Here is a 16,263-nt window from a genome sequence, read left to right as displayed (position 1 = left end):
TCTTCTCCCAAAGCAAAAACAATAAATCTGCATCAAACTCACTGATCTTTCCAAATAATGAAGCCACTGTGATGGAGGATGGGAACCCTAAATTGAAAATGAGGTGTAAAAAATGTTGTTAAATTGTTTGTGCGGCAAAACAAAGATTTACTGTCACACTTTCCAGTATCTCTAGAATATCTGGCAGAAAACAGGAAATTTCATTTCCACCCATATTTAACGCAGGACTGGTCTACACTGGAAAATTAGGTCAGCATAAGTAGGTTGCTCAGAAGTTTAAAAAAATCCACACCCCTGAGCAGCATAGTTAATCGGACCTAAATCCCTATGGTTAGCACTAGCCTTAGCACTAGGGTGACAGAAGAATTCTTCCACTGGCCTATCTACCACCTGTCCTACCCTGATGCGAGCACCCCTTCCATCGATGTAGGTAGTGTTTACACCTAAGAGCTATGCCTCTGTAGTGTTTTAAGTATAGACAAGCCCTCCGTCTCATGCCAGTCTTCAGCCCTCATCCTGCAAACACTTACATACATATGAAGCTTTTCTTATGTAAGTAGCCCCACTGAGTTTAACATTCCTACTATCTACAAGCCCAGTAAACTCTCATGGCCTTTTTTAGTAACAACATTTAGGGCTATATCCTCCACTCCCTTACACCAGTTTTATGCCAGTCAGCCGTGTAATGCCATTGCATAAAATTGGTGTGACAATGTGGAGAATCAGGCCCTTAGATTCTCATATGTGTCATTACCAGTAATTTTTGGAACTTCTCAACCAAACCCTGTTACTTCTGTCTCTCCAGATATGTGAGTGATTAGGTGGCATCTGATCTATCTGAATCTTTACAACTTTATTTTCACTGTTACCAGAGCAAGGAGTTTCTTTAGCTTTCCAATAATCAAGTTTCTCTTGCTCCAGCCACACAAACATGAAAGACTTGTTCTGGAAGAGAGCTTGTTCTGGAAGGCACTATATTCAAAATACTGGTTTCAGAGTAACAGCCGTGTTAGTCTGTATTCGCAAAAAGAAAAGGAGTACTTGTGGCACCTTAGAGACTAACCAATTTATTTGAGCATGAGCTTTCGTGAGCTACAGCTCACTTCATCGGATGCATACCGTGGAAACTGCAGCAGACTTTATATATACACAGAGAATATGAAACAATACCTCCTCCCACCCCACTGTCCTGCTGGTAATAGCTTATCTAAAGTGATCATCAGGTTGGGCCATTTCCAGCACAAATCCAGGTTTTCTCACCCTCCACCCCCCCACACAAATTCACTCTCCTGCTGGTGATAGCCCATCCAAAGTGACAACTCTTTACACACTGTGCATGATAATCAAGTTGGGCCATTTCCTGCACAAATCCAAGTTTTCTCACATCCCCCCCACCCCCATACACGCACAAACTCACTCTCCTGCTGGTAATAGCAGTCAGTTTGGATGAGATCAGGATGCAAAATCTGGGTATATTCTAAGTGTAATTTACTTTATTATAGGTGGTGCAGGTAGTGACATCTGTAGTTAACATTGCCTGATGCTTCCCATTATAAGACCCCTTTATAGTTGCTTATAATTTTGCTAAAATAACAGTTGGGACTGAAATTTTCCATGCTTCCGGCTTAAATTGATCGATTGATTGATTTGATTGGAAAATTTCAGCAAAAATGGTTCTGCTGTTTTTCAGAAGTAAATTAGGGGAAAATATGTTTTGTCCATGTTAAAAAAAAAATTCAACTGTTTAATTGAGAAATTCTAGCACCTTCATGATTTGAGCAGGAACTTAAAATCTGACAGTGGGTTGGGGGATTGCCTTTTGCCATCTCCATGAAAATCCACCCATATTTGGCCATATTACAAGCCTTTGAAAATCCCAGTTCACGCATATTCAGTAGAGACTTGTTAGTTTGGCAGTTAACTTCTGAAGATTCCATCTGCACCGGGCTATTTGCTGACCAGACTTTATTTGTGACATTCCCAAAGAATGATCGAGCATGCTCCAGCTTAGTACTGCAAGGGCTCAGAAGCAGTTCCCCAGAAATTGTTCCTCACAGCAGCTAGAGGCAGCTGTGGTACAAGACATAGGAACTGAGAGCAGGGAAACTTTCTTTCGTATATTCTCAATGGTCCCCATGCTGGTGCCTAGACAGCAAAGAGGAGAAGTGGAAAGGAAGGTACCTGACTAGAGAAGAAAATTCTATTCCTGCCTCTACCATGTTCAAAAGTTTAGTGTAAGTGCCCAATATAACATTGGAACTCTGAGTCATAGAACTTTTCACAACTTTAACACCGAGAACACCGAACTTTTCACAACTTTAACTGTGTGGTCTCTCTTTTCTGGGTGCCCAACTTGAGAGACTCAAATCTGATTTGCAGTAGTGCTAATAAAACACAACAGTGGTTGTCTTCAATGAGAGCTCTGGTCTGAACAAATAAAGTGCTATAAAATGCTAAGTTCTCTGCAAACTCAGACCACAGGCATGCCAAATAGAATAAAAGCTGGAGTAGTCAAAGATAGATAAGTAGGGTTTTGTGCACATTATCAATAAAAGTTATTTACCATATAGGCACCATTTGTGCCAAACACTATACTTTAAGCCTTTCTCCCAATCTGAGCAAAATGTGTATAGGACAGCAAAAGGCCTATGAACCGCTTCTGTTCTCAAAATAGGGTATAAAGTGGCCTTTAAATAGTACATGGGCCTTATATGCTAGCCTTCTGGACAGAGGGTTATTTCACCTGCTCAGAAGAAAATACTTTCATTGTTTTTGTTTCTCCCTGTTGTCAGAAATACATATATGAGATCACATTTCCTGTCCAAATTAACAGACTTCACAAACTAAGATTATGTATGAAATGTGACTAAAATATACTAGTTCCTATGTGAGTGACAATGCTTGCTTAACTGCCTCTGATAAGTTTTTGGCATTCCAATTACTAGTCCCACTTTTTATCTGTTTTGTAACAATTCGCTCATGGTTTTTGTCAGAGTGGGCAAACAATATGTATTTCAGTACTGTTGTACTGAGGAAAAGAGAAAGGAGTGTAAACTCTAGCAAGTCAGGTATAAAATTATAATTAATCAGGCCAAAAAGAATTTGAAGAGCAACTAGCAAAAGACACAAAACTAACCACAATTTTTCTTAAGTACATCAGAAGCAGGAAGCATTCCAAACAATCAGTGGGGCCACTGGACGATAAAGGTGCTAAAGGTGCACTCTGGGAAGACAAGGCCATTGCGGAGAAGCTACATGAATTCTTTGCATCAGTTTTCACTGTGGAGGATGTGAGGGAGATTCCCACACCGGAGCCATTCTTTTTAGGTGACAAATTTGAGGAATTCTCCCAGATTGAGGTGTCAATAGAGGAGGTTTTGGAACAAATTGATAAATTAAACCGTAATAAGTTGCCAGAACCAGACGGTATTCACCCAAGAATTCTGAAGGAACACAAATATGAAATTGCAAAGCTACTAACTGTAGCATGTAACCTATCATTTAAATCAGGGTCTGTACCAGATAACTGGAGGATAGCTAACGTGACACCAATTTTTTAAAAAGGCTCCAGAGGCAATCCTGGCAATTAAAGGCCTGTAAGCCTAACTTCAGTACCAGGCAAATTGGTTGAAACTATAATAAAGAACAGAATTATCAGACACATAGACGACCACAATTTTCTGGGGAAGAGTCAACATGGCTTTTGTAAAGGAAAATCATGCCTCACCAATGTATTAGAATTCTTTGAGGGGGATCAGCAAACATGTGGACGAGTTGATCCATTGAATATAGTGTACTTGGATGTTCAGAAAGCCTTTGACAAGGTCCCACACTAAAGGCTCTTAAGCAAAATAAGCATTCATGGGATAAAAGGGAAGGTCCTCTCTTGTATCAGTAAATGGTTAAAAGACAGGAAACAAAAGGTAAGAATAAATGTTCAGTTTTCACAATGGACAGAGGTAAGTAATGGGGTCCCCCAAAGATCTGTACTGGAATCAGTGGTGTTCACCATATACATAAATTATCTGGAAAAAAAGTTAACCAATGAGGTGGCAAAGTTTGCAGATAATACAAAATTACTCAAGATAGTTAAGTCCAAAGCTTACTGTGAAGACATACAAAGGAATCTCACAGCACTGGGTAACTGAGCAAGAAAATGGCAGATTAAATTCAGTGTTGATAAATGCAAAGTAATGCACATTGGAAAACAATCCCAACAGTACATATAAAATGATGGGTCTATATTAGCTGTTACCAGCCAAGAAAGAGATCTTGGAGTCATCCTGGATAGTTATCTGAGAACATCTGCTCAATGTGCAGCAGCAGTCAAAAAATCTAACAGAATGCTAGGAAAGGGATAGATAATAATAGAAAATATCATAATGGCACTATATTAATCCATGGTACACTGCATCTTGAATAATGTGTGCAGTTCTAGTCACCCTATCTCAAAAAAGATATATTAGAATTGGAAAATGTACAGAGAAGGGCAACAAAAATGATTAGGTATATGGAACAGCTTCCATATGAGGAATGATTGAAAAGAGTGGGACCATCCAGTTTAGAAAGGAGACAACTAAGGGGAGATATGAGAGAAGTCCTTAAAATCATAACTAGTGTGGAAAAAGTGAATAGGAGCATGTTATTTATTCCTTCACAAGAACCAGGGGTTACCTTAAAAATTAATAGGCAGCTGGTTTAAAACAAACAAAAGGAAGTACTTCTTCACACAACACATAGTCAACCTGTGGAACTTCTTCTCAGAGAATGTTGTAAAGGCCAAAAGTATAACTATGTTAAAAAAAGAACTAAATAAGTTCATGGAGGATAGGTCCATCAATGGCTATTAGCCAAGATGGTCAGGGATGCAACCCAATACTCTGGGTGTCCTTGAGCATTTGACTGCCAGAAGCTGGGACTAGAGAACAGAGGATGGATCACTCAATAAGTGCCCTGTTCCGCTCATTCCCTCTGAAGCATCTGGCATTAGCTACTGTCAGAAGACAGGATACTGGGCTAGATGGACCGTGGGTCTGACCCAGTATGGCCATTCTTATATAGTTTACTAATGTAAAGGAAACTTATGAAGTGGTGACACGAGTAGGTACAGATCCTAACTCAAGACCATTTTTTTCTTTAACAATGTTTATTCTCAGCACATAAGCCTTTCGCTTGGACTTGTAACAGTTTGGAATGACTTTCCGAAATAGTGAGTTTTGTCTCAGTCATTTCAAACAAACCTATCCCTACCTGGAACACTGAAGCATAGGCCCCAAACTTATAAATACATATGCATATGAATAATAACAATGAGGAGCATGGGCACAGGAACAGAAGAGGGCCCAGGCACAGATCTGATTGGGCTTCACCTGCTGGTGGCTCAGCCAGCTGTGAGGTGACCCAGCCACTGGCCTCCAGGTATTTTAAGCCCCTCAGAGTCTGAACAGGGTCTAGTCACTGCCCCTGTCTTGGGGTCTCTAGGCACGCTCTTGGGGTGCAGACTCTTGGGAAGCCATGGCAGCTGTCTGTTTAGCATCCCCCCTGAGAACTGTGACCACATGGCCCAGCTGCCAAGCACCCGGGCTTTGTGCTGAGTCCTCAGGTTCCTCTGTAGCTTAAAACAAACCCTCTCTCAGAACTCCACTCAAAAGTGTTGGCCTTATGGGTTACCTCCTTAAAGGGCCACATGGTAGGTATAGCATATAACACAAAAACACCTTTCACAGAATTCGAATACATTATTTCTCTTTATTTAAGCACAGAAAATACAGATTACAGATCATATAGAACACAACAAACATCCTAAATACTGCCCCTCATTCTAGCTCACCCTTCCTTTGGAAGTCCTTAGGGGACCAGTATTCAGAGTTCATCCCCACACACACAACCCTTTCACAGGCTCTTGAAGTAGTTTCCCTCATCCTGAGCTTGTGAAAATGGCCAACAAATCCCAAACAGAGCAGCTTCTGCCCTTTTATAACCTTCCAGTCCCTCAGACGTGTGACTCCCTGGTCAGTCTTAACAGATGACCTTAGGGTCCTACCAAGTAACTTTGTTATCAGGCAATCTCTCCCCTGACAAACCAATTCTCACCTTCAAAATGCAGTTTGCAGCGTAGTAAGGATACATTCAGAGATCTCATCATCTCACACAGAATTCATAAATTTTACATGTTAGAGATACAATTTCCTGCAAAATCATTGACAAACCTTACTGAATTAAGTTTAAGTATCTTTGGGATCCATTGTATTAAATTAACAGTTTATGTATAATTTTGGGCCAGGGTCATATGTAACCTCTCTAGTTGGGAGATGTGATGATCAAAAGACTATGTTGGACAATGTGCATGACAAAAATGGACTTTGGGGACAATATGTGTGAAGTGAACTTCCTGGGATATACAGGAGAGGTGTATGCAAATTCCCCACCTCTGGTTATTCAACAACCCAGCCTTTTGAAGCTATGCCCTGAGGAGTAAGCCATTGACTGCTGATCACATAAGGTCAAGATCAAAGACCAAAACTATATAAAGGAAAGACTGAATTATTCATGGTTGTTCTGATTCTGAATCTGAGACCGTTATGAACTAGTAGGCACATGGAAAACCCTAGTTGTGGGTTTTGAAGGACTGATCCCAAGGATGGAGTTGGAGTGTCCTCTAGGAAGCTTTTTAGCATGCATTATCTCTGGTAAACTTTCACTGTTTTTAATATGTTTTCTTGGTAATACTTCCACCTTAAGAATAAAGTGCTTGTTTATAAATTCGTGTGTGGTAACTTGTAACAGCTGGCATTTACAGCTGTTCAGAGCCTTCAGAGAGAGAGCAAAGCCCAGATGCTGGCCTATTTAGGCAGCCTGGCTTGCTGGGGATATCATAGTGTAAGCAGGGAAACGTGAAGCCTGGAAACACCCTGATCAGGAGGAAGAGAGCAGGTCTCTTCCCAGGCGAGGTGGTGGCTGAGGCACTGGGAGCCTAGATTGGATGCCCTTGAGGAACCACAGAGGTGGGATACGGGTTACAGTTGCCTTGGTGACAGTACAGACAATTCCCCAAATCATTACATGTTCTCAGGGAGATGATTGTGGCTTTCTGAGCCTGTGCCAATCCTGCTCCCTCAGCTGCTTTAACTTATGCCACTTGAATAAGGTTTATAAGGGCTTGTCTACATATAAACTGCCACGTGGCGCCCTGTAGCACATCAGAGAAGATGCTACCTATGCCATCAGCGTAGATAATCCACCTCCTGGAGAGGCAATAGCTAGGTTAATGAAAGAATTCTCCCATTGACCTACTGCTGTCCACACTGGGGGAGAGATCGCAGTAACTGTGGCGCTCAGAGGTGTGGTTTTTCATACCCCTGAGCGATGTAGTTATACCAACATAAATTCATAATATAGACCAGGCCTAAGGGCCTGAACACCACTAAAGGATCGACCTGCATTTCTGAGGAACCTATAAGCCATGGAAAATATAGCTTTGGAATGGAAGCGCCATCTCGACCATACTTCTACACCTACTCAAACTCATTGAGGAAGAAAGGACCTAAATCATATGTGACCCACAGCTACTTTGCCCTCACCAGCATGACAGACACACAGTTCCCCAGCAAGTGACCTCCAGGGCAGACGAACCCTGCCACGTTCAGAGCTTGCTCCATCAACTTTTCACATGCAGAAAACCATGGGGCAGGGGAACATCTGGGGCAGGTCGGGGGTATGCCAGAGGAGTGAGGGGGTATATTGGCACTTTGGCCAGTGTAGTCAGGGTAGTTCGGCACCCTGATTATTCAACAGTCAGAGGACCATAGAAGCCATACAAGCTAGAGTGCAATTTAGGGCTGTCCTAGTCTGCACTGGGAGCTGCACTGGAGCACAACAGACACATCGGGATGATACAAGCTGCTTCAGTCCTTGCTCCAATCTTAGCAGTGGAATGAGTTTGGCCTCGAGAGTAGTAGAAAAATGGCCAAAATGAGAGAGAGAGAGAGAGAGAGAGAGAGAGAGAAATACCCCACAGCAAGATTAATAAAGGTGGGATTGATTTTCGTTAACACACATACCATTACCTATGACCTCAGTTTGCTCCATCAATATTCCTGAAAAAGCAATTTAGTAATAATACTGAGATAACACCTGGTTGCTGTGGGAGACAGTTAAATTTGCATTGAAAAAATAAAGGAAAGATTTTATCATGAGACTTAGGTCAAACATATGCATGACAGTATATACTTAGTTGAAGGACTGTCTTGTGATAAATCAAAATAGATTGCTTAATGATGTTTTTTCAGATTCTACACATCTGTCAGTGTTTACACCCTTTACCAGAGGGATTTCACTTTCTGGGATGATAAATAAATTTCCCTTGTGTTTTCTGTTTTTCCCCTCACCACACCCCTTAGTTTTGAGAGGACAGAGTGCATGTACTGTGTCATTAACTTTGCTAAGACAATTAAGAGGATAAAGCACTACTGAACACAAGCATCTCTTCCTGCCTTCTATTCACATTTGAATCTATGGCTATATTTGAAGAAAAGCTTCTCAAAAGGTAAGCAATTAAGAATCGATCCAACTACAATGAAGTCAATGGGAGTTTTGCAATTGACTTAAACAGAAAGATCAGGCATCGAGGAAATTTAAATGAATAAATATGAATAGGTAAAAATAAATTCTATTTCATAGCAGAGGAGAATATTTTCAATTATAAAATATTTTTGCTACTTGTTACATATTTCAAAATGCCATTGAAAGCTGTAGTTACAACAGATATTTTGATATGTTCTATTATTTACTTCCTAGTTACGTACACATTTTTAGTCTACTGATGGACATAATGCAACACTTTGGAATTACTGTACTCTCACTCATGTTGACTTTAATTCTCTTTTTCAGAAAGATTTAAAAAGTGAAGAGCTTGACCAACCAGTGCCACAGCATCACCATTGGTATACAAACGCAAACACTAAAAATTTCAGAGGAGTTAACAACAAAAGCACAACATGACTTCAGCGCTTCTTCAAAATGAAGAAACACAATATTGCTTTGAGAATATTAATGGATCCTGCTATAAAACATCATGGTCTTCTGGAATCAGCATAACTTTGTATGTTGTGCTTAGTTTTCTGACAATTCTTACACTAGGTGGTAACCTAATGGTAATGATTACAATTGCTTATTTCAAACAGCTTCACTCTCCTACAAATATTTTGCTCGCCTCCTTGGCATGTGCTGATTTTTGTTTGGGTCTGACGGTGCTGCCCTTCAGCAGTATAAGATCTGTGGAAACATGCTGGTATTTTGGGGAAACATTCTGTAGATTCCATAGTTCTTTAGAAGTAACTTTTTGTTATTCATCAATATTTCACTTATGTTTCATCTCTGTTGATCGCTACGTTGCTGTTACTGATCCTTTAATTTACCCTCTCAAGTTCACAGTGACAGTTTCAGGCATATTCATAGCTGTTGCCTGGATATTTTCATTAGTATTCAGTTTTTCGGTTGTCTTCACTGGGGCTAATGACAAAGGGATACAAGAGTTAATAAATGCCCTCTCCTGTGTAGGGAGCTGTCAGATTCTCTTTAACAAAACATGGGTGGTTGTAACCTCTCTCCTTTATCTAATACCCTTTTTTACAACAATAGTACTTTACAGCAAGATCTTTGCTGTGGCTAAACGACAAGCTAGAATGATAGAGATGATGAGCAACAACACCCAGTCATCTGAAACTTACAGTGACAGAGTTAGCAGAAGAGAGAGGAAAGCTGCTAAAACCATTGGTATTGCTGTGATTGCTTTTGTGGTATTTTGGTTACCTTATTCTATAACTGTAATAACTGATGCTTTTTTTAACTTCATAACACCACCCCTTCTCTTTGACATTGTGGTTTGGTTCACTTATTCCAACTCTGCCATTAATCCTTTGATTTACTCTGTCTTTTATCCTTGGTTTCGAAAAGCAATGAAAGTGATTGTGAGCTGTAAAATGCTCCGGCTTGATTGTTCCAGAATGAATTTATTTCCAGACTGAAAACCTGTCCGATTCTGCATACAGCTACTCACTTCACATTTCACAGGCATTCCCCTCTTCATAAAATCTGGCTGTGTATTTCTTTTTCTGAATAAAATATTGTCATCTTGATTTTATACTTTGTATAACTTTTCTCATTGTGAAAAACTGATTTATCACATGATATCAAGACAATTTATTTACAGATACTGTTAATTTAATACTAGATTATGGTATGAAACAATAATAGAGCAATGTCCATTGGTTGGAATTGTGAAACTGAGAAGATAAAAGAAAAGGAGGACTTGTGGCACCTCAGAGACTAACAAATTTATTTGAGCATAGGCTTTCGTGAGCTACAGCTCACTTCATCAAATGGCCCTCCAGAATTAAACAAAGGCAAAAAAAGAAAGATCAAAAATTAGTTTTTCAGTGAAATTCATCTCTGTTCGTTAGGAAGTACTAACAATACTGAAAAACAGAAATGATTTCCCATCCCTTTAAAACCTATATGACATCTTTTTTTTACCAAATAAATAGTATAAATACTAACATTTTATACTTATATATTACTGTCAGCCTATGGGTGTTCAAATTCTTTACTAATGAATTAAGTCCCCCAACACGCATATGTAATAGATATTATTATCCTCATTTCATGAATAAGAACATTGAATTTCAGAGGGAGATGGAAGTTTAACTCCATTAGTCTCCTTTGAAAACCCCAACCAAAGATATCAAGGATCCAATCCTGCTACTTTTTAAATTGGTGGCAAAACTCCCTTGACTTTTAATGGGAGCAAGAATAAGCCGGAACTGACTTGACCATTTTCACATAGGAAATGTCCAGCTCTATGCCTTAACCGCAAGACCAACCTTTCTCTCTGGGAAGTATTGAGTTGAAATAAGACTCTTTCATGTGCACAAGGGTTCCTCACACAAGGGAGTAATAAAGTAATAAAAAGAAAGTAATAAAAGAAACTAAAAGAACACAATAAACTAAGGTGAAATCCAGATACCAATGAAGTCAAGGATAAAACTCCCCTTGAGGTCAACAGGACCAAGATTTTACCCCTGCTGTTTTGAGAGAAAACTGTCCTTTCCATTATAGGAGAAAATCCAGTCACAACAGTCTTCTGTGTCACAGCAACATTCTATACTTGAAAGTTATTTTGGTTTAAAGTAAGGTGTGAATTTAAAGCGCAATAGCTAGTTACTCTGCTTTATCAATTCCAGTTAATTTCCTATGTAGCCAAGCCCTAAGATATTTCCCACTGGCAGCAAGGGATCTGGATTTCAAACACTGGCTACAGAAGCCCTGGACAGGCCTGTTGTGAATGAGAAAGATTTGTTAATTTGCAATATTGTCGTATACTAACAGTAAAGTGCTTATTATCTCATTTGATAAATTGTAAGTGAAGTAGGAGCATGCCATTGACGTTACTGTAGTAGGCAAGTTATCTGTGTATCACATGAACGAACTGGATTTTGTTAATAAAATCTAACAGTTTAATTTACAAATTCCAAAAATAATTTTTTTTTAATTCAACAAACAAAAGGATGGGCAAGGTGCAGAGGATGAAGGATACCTGTGCACAGACTTAATAATGTAGTGTGGAATTTTTGAAAGCACCCAGCACTGGCCTAATTCTGCCCCTGCTGAATATTAAGTCCCACTCCAAATAGTAGGCAAAACACTATGGAGTGTAAATTTGTTTAAGTGGTTTTGCAATACATGTAATTACTGTAGCTTGTAAACTGTGTAGGCCAGGGACCATCTTCCACCATATGTTTATACAGACCCTAGCACACTGAGGGCTGAGTTTTCATTAGGCACTACTTTAAAACAAACAAACAAACAAATAAATAAATGCATAAAATAATAAAATATTGTTATTCATTCAGATGAGCCACACTAATAAAAACTGCCTTGGAAACATCTGCTATACAGTTTATCATTTCATGCATTTATCATTAGTTTTATTGTTCAGAACTGAAGATAAAAGAAGCGTAAATCAAATGTTTGATATTAGAGGATAAAATACACAAGGCTCTCTATACCATTTAAGCTCTATAACGAAAGTGTTCAATAAGAATGTGTGCAGATGGCTGTGAACCATATGTACTACCTTACCGCTGGCAGGAGACTCTGGAATGGGGGGAGGTGCAAGGAGATGGGCCACACGCCTTTGTATGATACTGCAGTGCTCATGGGCCAATGGCAGCCCTCCTTGGAGAAGGGGGCTGCGACTGATCAATCCTAAGACCTGTAACAGGCACTCAACAGAGATTTATACTGCAGAATGTTCAGTGAAACTTTACATGACCAGCCTGCACAACAAGGTCTGATCAGTTCAAAAGCACATTACTCTCTTTCCAGTTCACTTTCAGAACACCGTACACTGTATGGAACACTCATTCTCTTTTCAGGCGCGGGGAAAGACACATCTCTTTGTGAAGCCTTTCCCAAAATAAGGAGGAATACAGAACAGCCGGGGGTCTGAATTTCAGAGTTGCTGAGTACCCATACATTCCATTGACTTCAAAAAGAATTTTGGGGACCAGTACCTCTGAAAAATCAGTCCCCCCTCCTTGTTTTTCCTCTCATTCCCCTTAGTTTTCCTCTGCCTAATATGGGCACATGAAACATGATTTTGCCTCAAGAGGAGTAGAGAAGATGGTTCAGAATATGATGGTTACATAACCCTAAACTGAGCACCCTAATGTTACAAGGATGGAAGCTCTAGAAATAAATAAATGAGACAGTCTGACAGATAAAATTTCACAGAAGCATTTCTTTTTCCCCTCTCTTGGGGCAATTTGGTCTGTTTTGTGATCTCCCTCTCTTCCCATCCTGTAACATCCTTGTGGCAACAGCAACAATTGCTTACAAGCAATAATAATCCTAGGTAAATATTTAATATATTTTTATCTATCTTGTAATGTAAAATAGCTGCTGAAGATAAGGAGGAGAAGCCAGCACCATGTGCCCACCGGGAAGATCTGCATGGACCACTGATAGCCAGCAAACCACAGTTTGGGAATCCCTGCTTTCATAGGCATCACACACTACCATCAGAAGTCATGAAATGTAGACAGAGTTGTCCATATGCTGTGAATCATAGTAAACTGTCACCCAGGTTCAAGACAAAGTGTCTTCTCTGAAAAGGACATTTTTGATCACAAATACAAATGCAAAACAAAATACTGGTAGGTTGATTCTGATCTCAGCTGAGCCTCTGTCAATCAGGAGTGACTGTACTGAAATCAGTAGAGTTATATTGGTGTAATACCAATGTGAGATCAAAATCAAGCCCAAGATTTTCAGCTAACGGAGGAGAGCAGGATAACATCACTGTTGTGCCATCTATTGGGTTATCCTGAATATTTCAACTGTAAGAAAAAGAAAACAATACAAATAGCAGCATTAAAATAATTGCTAATCAAAATGAAATATTAAACCCACAGTCAGCATGCATACACAATTTATGTAGTGGATGATAGCACGCATAAATGGGAGGGCCATTTGTATTATTTTTATGTAAAAAAATATCAAAAAACACCTATCCCTACTCAACAGAATTCCAAATAGCTGGCATAAAGACCTCACCTAAGCCCTGCCAATCTACTTTGTTCCACCTCTGGGATGACTCCTCTCTGGCATGCTTTAATAACTATGACTAAACACTATCAAATTGTTTAAATTAATTGAAGAGAGAGCGCACAGGGTCTGAAACAGTCATTGAGCTGGAGGAGTGATGTGGAATGAGTATTGATATCAGAACTTCAGCTAATATTTTTTCGTTTGTTTGGGTTTTTCTTCTTCTAAGTTTTTGAACTTCTTCTTAGTATGATGGTATTGTGGTAGCACCTAAGGGCTCCAAGCAGGGATCAAGGACTCCACAGTGCTAGGCACAAACACATAACAAAAAACAGTCTCTGTCCTAAAGAGCTCACAGGTTAAGTAACATCTGAATTCAACAAGATGAAATTCAATAAAGACAAGTGCAAAGTACTTCACTTAAGAAGGAAAAATCAAATGCACAACTAACAAATGCAGAATAAGTGGCTGTGTGTGAAAACAGCTTGTCTGCCTCCCAGCGGGGTGGAGTGCAGTTAAAACAGTGCATCCCCCTCCTGGCTGGAGGAGGGAGGTAAAAACAGCATGTCCTCCTGCTGATGGGGGGGGGGAGATGCAAAGGGTTGAAAGAAAGGCTTCAGAGAAGATTCTACCTTTGCAGATAGGAGGGGTTCTCCTGTTGGTGTAGGTAATCCAGTTCCCCGAGAGACGGTAGCTAGGTTGATGGGAGAATTTTCCCATAGTCCTACTGCTGGCCACACTGGGGGTGAGATCACTTTAACTGCAGTGGAGCCCAGGGGTGTGAATTTTTCATACCCCTGAGCGATGTAGTTACACCAACATAAGTTCATAATATAGACCAGGCCTAAGGGCCTGAACACCACTAAAGGATCAATCTGCATTTCTGAGGAACCTATAAGCCATGGAGAATATAGGTTTGGAAAGGAAGCTCCATCTCGACCATACTTCTACACCTACTCAAATTCATTGAGGAAGACAGGACCTAAATCATATGTGACCCACAGCTCCTTTGCCATCACCAGCCCAGCAGCTGCACAGTCCCTTAGCATGTGGCCTCCAGGGCAGATCAGAGCTTGTTCCACGGACATTACACTTCCAAAACCAATGGGGCAGGGGAACTTCTGGGGCAGGCTGGGGATAGGCCAGAGGAGGGAGGAGGGATTCTGGCAGCCTGGCCAGGTGTAATTAAGTTCTGCACCCTGGCTATTCCAAAGCCAGAAGCCCATAGAAGCCGTGGTAACTAGAGTACAATTTAGGCCCCCCCAATTTGCACTGGGGGCTGGACTGGACCACAGCAGACACATTGGGATGACATAAGCTGCCTCAACCCTTACTCCATTCTTAGCACTGGAACGAGTTTGGCACAGAGTATGGGAAAATGTCCAAAATATAAGAGAAAGAAAGAGAGAGAGAGAGAGAGAGAGAAATAAAAATATCCCACTGCAAGATTAATAAAGGGGGGATAGATTTTCTTTAACACACATACCATTGTCTATGACCTCAGTTTCCTTAGTCAGTATTCCTGACAAAGCAATTTACAGTAATAGTACTGAGATAACACCTGGTTACTGTGGGAGACAGTTAAATTTGCCTTCAAAAAATAAAGAAAGGATCTTATAATGAGACTTAGTTTCATCACAGTATATACTTAGTTAAAGGACTGTCTTGTGATAAATCAAAGTAGATTCCTTAATGATGGTTTTTTTCCAGACTCTACACATCTATCAGTGTTTACACCCTTTACCAGGGGGATTTCATTTGATGGGATGATCACAAAATTTCCCTTGTGCTTTCTGTTTTCCCCCTAACCCCAACCCTCATTTTTGAGAGGACAGGATGCCAGCATTTTCTCATTAGCTTTGCTAAGAGAACTCTGAGGATAAAGCACTACTGAAAACATGCGTCTCTTCCTGCCTTCTATTCACATTTTAATCCAGGGTTCTATCTGAAGAAAAGCTTCTCAAAAGGTAAGGCATTAGCAGTCCATTCAACTACAAGAAGGATACTGACTAACAGGGCTGTTACTCTGAAACCCATTCAACTACAGTGAGGTCAATGGGAGTTTTTCAATTGACTTAAACAGAAAGATCAGGCATCAAGGAAATTTAAATAAATATGAATAGGTAAAAATAAATTCTATATTATAGCACAGGAGAAACTTTTCAATTATAAAGTATTTTTGCTACTTGTTTACCTATTTCAAAATGCCATTGAAAGCTGTAGTTACAACAAGAAAAGGAGTACTTGTGGCACCTTAGAGACTAACCAATTTATTTGAGCATGAGCTTTCGTGAGCTACAGCTCACTTCATCGAAAGCTTATGCTCAAATAAATTGGTTAGTCTCTAAGGTGCCACACGTACTCCTTTTCTTTTTGCGAATACAGACTAACACGGCTGTTACTCTGAAACCTGTAGTTACAACAGATATTTTGCTATGTTCTATTATTTACTTCCTAGTTACGTACACATTTTTAGTCTACTGATGGACATAATGCAACACTTTGGAATTACTGTACTCTCACTCATGTTGACTTTAATTCTCTTTTTCAGAAAGATTTAAAAAGTGAAGAGCTTGACCAACCAGTGCCACAGCATCACCATTGGTATACAAACGCAAACACTAAAAATTTCAGAGGAGTTAACAACAAAAGCACAAC

The 16,263-nt window shown here is 39.9% G+C and overlaps 1 protein-coding gene across 1 annotated transcript; it reads left to right on the top strand.

Moving 5' to 3' along the window:
- Window positions 1-8,996: 8,996 nt before the first annotated feature.
- On the top strand, window positions 8,997-10,092 carry LOC140908246 (trace amine-associated receptor 7a-like). Its single transcript, XM_073335197.1, has one exon. The coding sequence runs from the start codon at window positions 8,997-8,999 to the stop codon at window positions 10,023-10,025; it is 1,029 nt and encodes a 342-aa protein (XP_073191298.1). The 3' UTR covers window positions 10,026-10,092.
- The last annotated feature ends 6,171 nt before the right edge of the window (window positions 10,093-16,263 follow it).

This window comes from Lepidochelys kempii, chromosome 3 (assembly GCF_965140265.1).
Source record: "Lepidochelys kempii isolate rLepKem1 chromosome 3, rLepKem1.hap2, whole genome shotgun sequence".
Classification (NCBI taxonomy): Eukaryota; Metazoa; Chordata; order Testudines; family Cheloniidae; genus Lepidochelys; species Lepidochelys kempii.
This window is presented reverse-complemented; position numbering and strand designations above follow the sequence as displayed.

Bases quoted from the DNA above. Each gene is read 5' to 3' on its own strand.
- LOC140908246 (XM_073335197.1), top strand. From the start codon at position 8,997: ATGACTTCAGCGCTTCTTCAAAATGAAGAAACACAATATTGCTTTGAG.